Below are 2,026 nucleotides of genomic sequence, written 5' to 3' on the forward strand. Positions count from 1 at the left end.
CCTTCCCATCCCTTCCCTTCCCAAACCTTCCCTTCCCTTCCCAAACCTTCCCTTTCCAAACCTTCCCTTCCCAAACCTTCCCTTCCCAAACCTTCCCAAACCTTCTCTTCCCTTCCCAAACCTTCCTTTCCCAAACCTTCCCAAACCTTCTCTTCCCTTCCCAAACCTTCCTTTCCCAAACCTTCCCAAACCTTCCCTTCCCAAGCCTTCCCAAACCTTCCCTTCCCTATACCTCTCCTCCCCTCCTCTCCCCTTCCCTCCCCTCCCCAAACCTTCCCAGACCTTCCCTTCCCAGGGAATTCTGGCCCTGCTGGAGCTGGGGAGGGATGGGGTGGGCCCGGGGAGGGCAGGGCAGTGGCTCCCCCTGCTCAGGGCTCTGTGGGTCAGGGTTGGGGTGCCCTGGCCGGGCCGGGGGTTGTTCCCGTGCCGTTCCCATTCCCATTCCCTGGCGGTTCCAGCAGCAAAGCACGAGGGGCAGGGAGCGGAGGGCACAGCGAGGAATCCCAGGAATCCGTCCCTTTCCCGGGGGGGCTCAGATGCTCGCGGCGGAGGCTTTTGTGAGGCTCGTTGAGCGAAGCCGCTCGTGTGTCCCAGAGCGACCAGGGCTGGAAACGACACGAAAGTGCTTTTAGGGGAGCGCAGCGGTGGGTGAGCACTGAGCCAGCGCTGCATTAACATCCCTCTCTCTCTGCCCAGGGATGACTTGCCAGGCTCGCAGCTCCTACATGGACACCGAGGTGCTGTGGGGACACCGCTTCACCCCCGTGCTCACCCTGGAGAAGGACTTTTACGAGGTGGACTATAACAGCTTCCACAGCACCTACGAGACCAACACCCCCGTGTGCTGTGCCAAGGAACTGGCCGAGTCCCGCCGGGAAGGGCAGCTCCTGGGACACCTCTGCGGTGCCACCCTGCTCGGCGGGGGCAGGGAGGCAGGGACAGCCCGGGAGGAGGAGGAGGAGGAGGAGGAGGAGGAGGAGGAGGAAGGCAGGGAGCCGGCAGGATTGGATGGAGCCAATGGCACAGCAGGAGAGATGCCTGTATAACACCCGAGCCACCCACACCCACTGGGAGACTGGTGTGGAGAGCCGGGAACAGACTGGGAGCCAGACTGGGATTGGTGTCCCGAGCTCTGCTCCTGCCGCGCGATCCCGGCGAGCCCAGCACAGCAGTGCCTCGGTGTCCCTCCCTGTCCTCTGTACAGCGAGGCTTTGCTCTCCCCTGCAAAGCTCTCTGACCCCTCTGGACGAGGCTTTGCTCTCCCCTGCAAAGCTCTCTGACCCCTCTGGACGAGGCTCACTCCGTCTCACCGCCGGTAAAACTGAAATTCCCACCACTGGTTGTTTCAAAAGGTGTTCGTTGGACATTCAGAACTCTTCTCCTTCCCGGGGGAGGTTTCAAAAAGTCCAGAATGGCCCATCTCAGTATGAAGAATGTGATTTCATACCTTCACTTAATTTGTGAGTCAATGTATTGTAGACATTGTTACAGCTAAATTAAAAAAAAAAAGGAAAAAAGTCTTCTTGTATATAGTGAAGTGTTTTGCCTTCATGAATTTTACAAATAGATTTCAGTGTTTTCCTCCAGGATCACAGGCATTGTGATTTATTTCCTGCAAAATCTGATATGGATGGGTCAGCTTTCCCTGCAAACCTTTAGCATATTTATCCAACATTTTGTCTTTTTGTCTTCTCCAACTGAAGTGCTTTGTGTCCTCTCTTCATGGAATCTCTGACACCTTTCACAGGCTGCCCATGATCCATGAGTAAATTTAGATCTTGCCCCAGTGAAGGTTTTTTTCCGGCCTGGATGTTCCAGTTTCAGTTCCAAGTGATGATTTCAAACAAAGGAAGTAGCTATCTGGGACTTGAAATGTTTTGGACTTTCAGAGTCCCTGGAGTAGTTTGGAAAATTCTTTGCTCTTCTGCAAAGTATGTATTTAAAATAAAGGTTGAGATGCTGATGTTCCTGTAATGGGAACACACACTGACACAACTGAAGCCACCAGTTTTGATCTTTAGAAAGG

At 54.4% G+C, this 2,026-nt stretch overlaps 1 protein-coding gene across 1 annotated transcript in view; it reads left to right on the plus strand.

Annotated features, from left to right (window-relative positions):
- Positions 1-1,203, plus strand: part of KCNJ5 (potassium voltage-gated channel subfamily J member 5) — a 19,883-nt gene extending 18,680 nt beyond the window's left edge. Inside the window, exon 3 of the mRNA XM_027699380.1 lies at positions 697-1,203. Within this exon, the coding sequence (XP_027555181.1) occupies positions 697-1,046 (350 nt within the window). The 3' untranslated portion in view covers positions 1,047-1,203. The remainder of the gene's footprint in view (positions 1-696) is intronic.
- The last annotated feature ends 823 nt before the right edge of the window (positions 1,204-2,026 follow it).

The sequence above is a fragment of the Neopelma chrysocephalum genome, unplaced genomic scaffold, assembly GCF_003984885.1.
Source record: "Neopelma chrysocephalum unplaced genomic scaffold, ASM398488v2 Primary Assembly neopelma1_138, whole genome shotgun sequence".
Taxonomy (NCBI): Eukaryota; Metazoa; Chordata; class Aves; order Passeriformes; family Pipridae; genus Neopelma; species Neopelma chrysocephalum.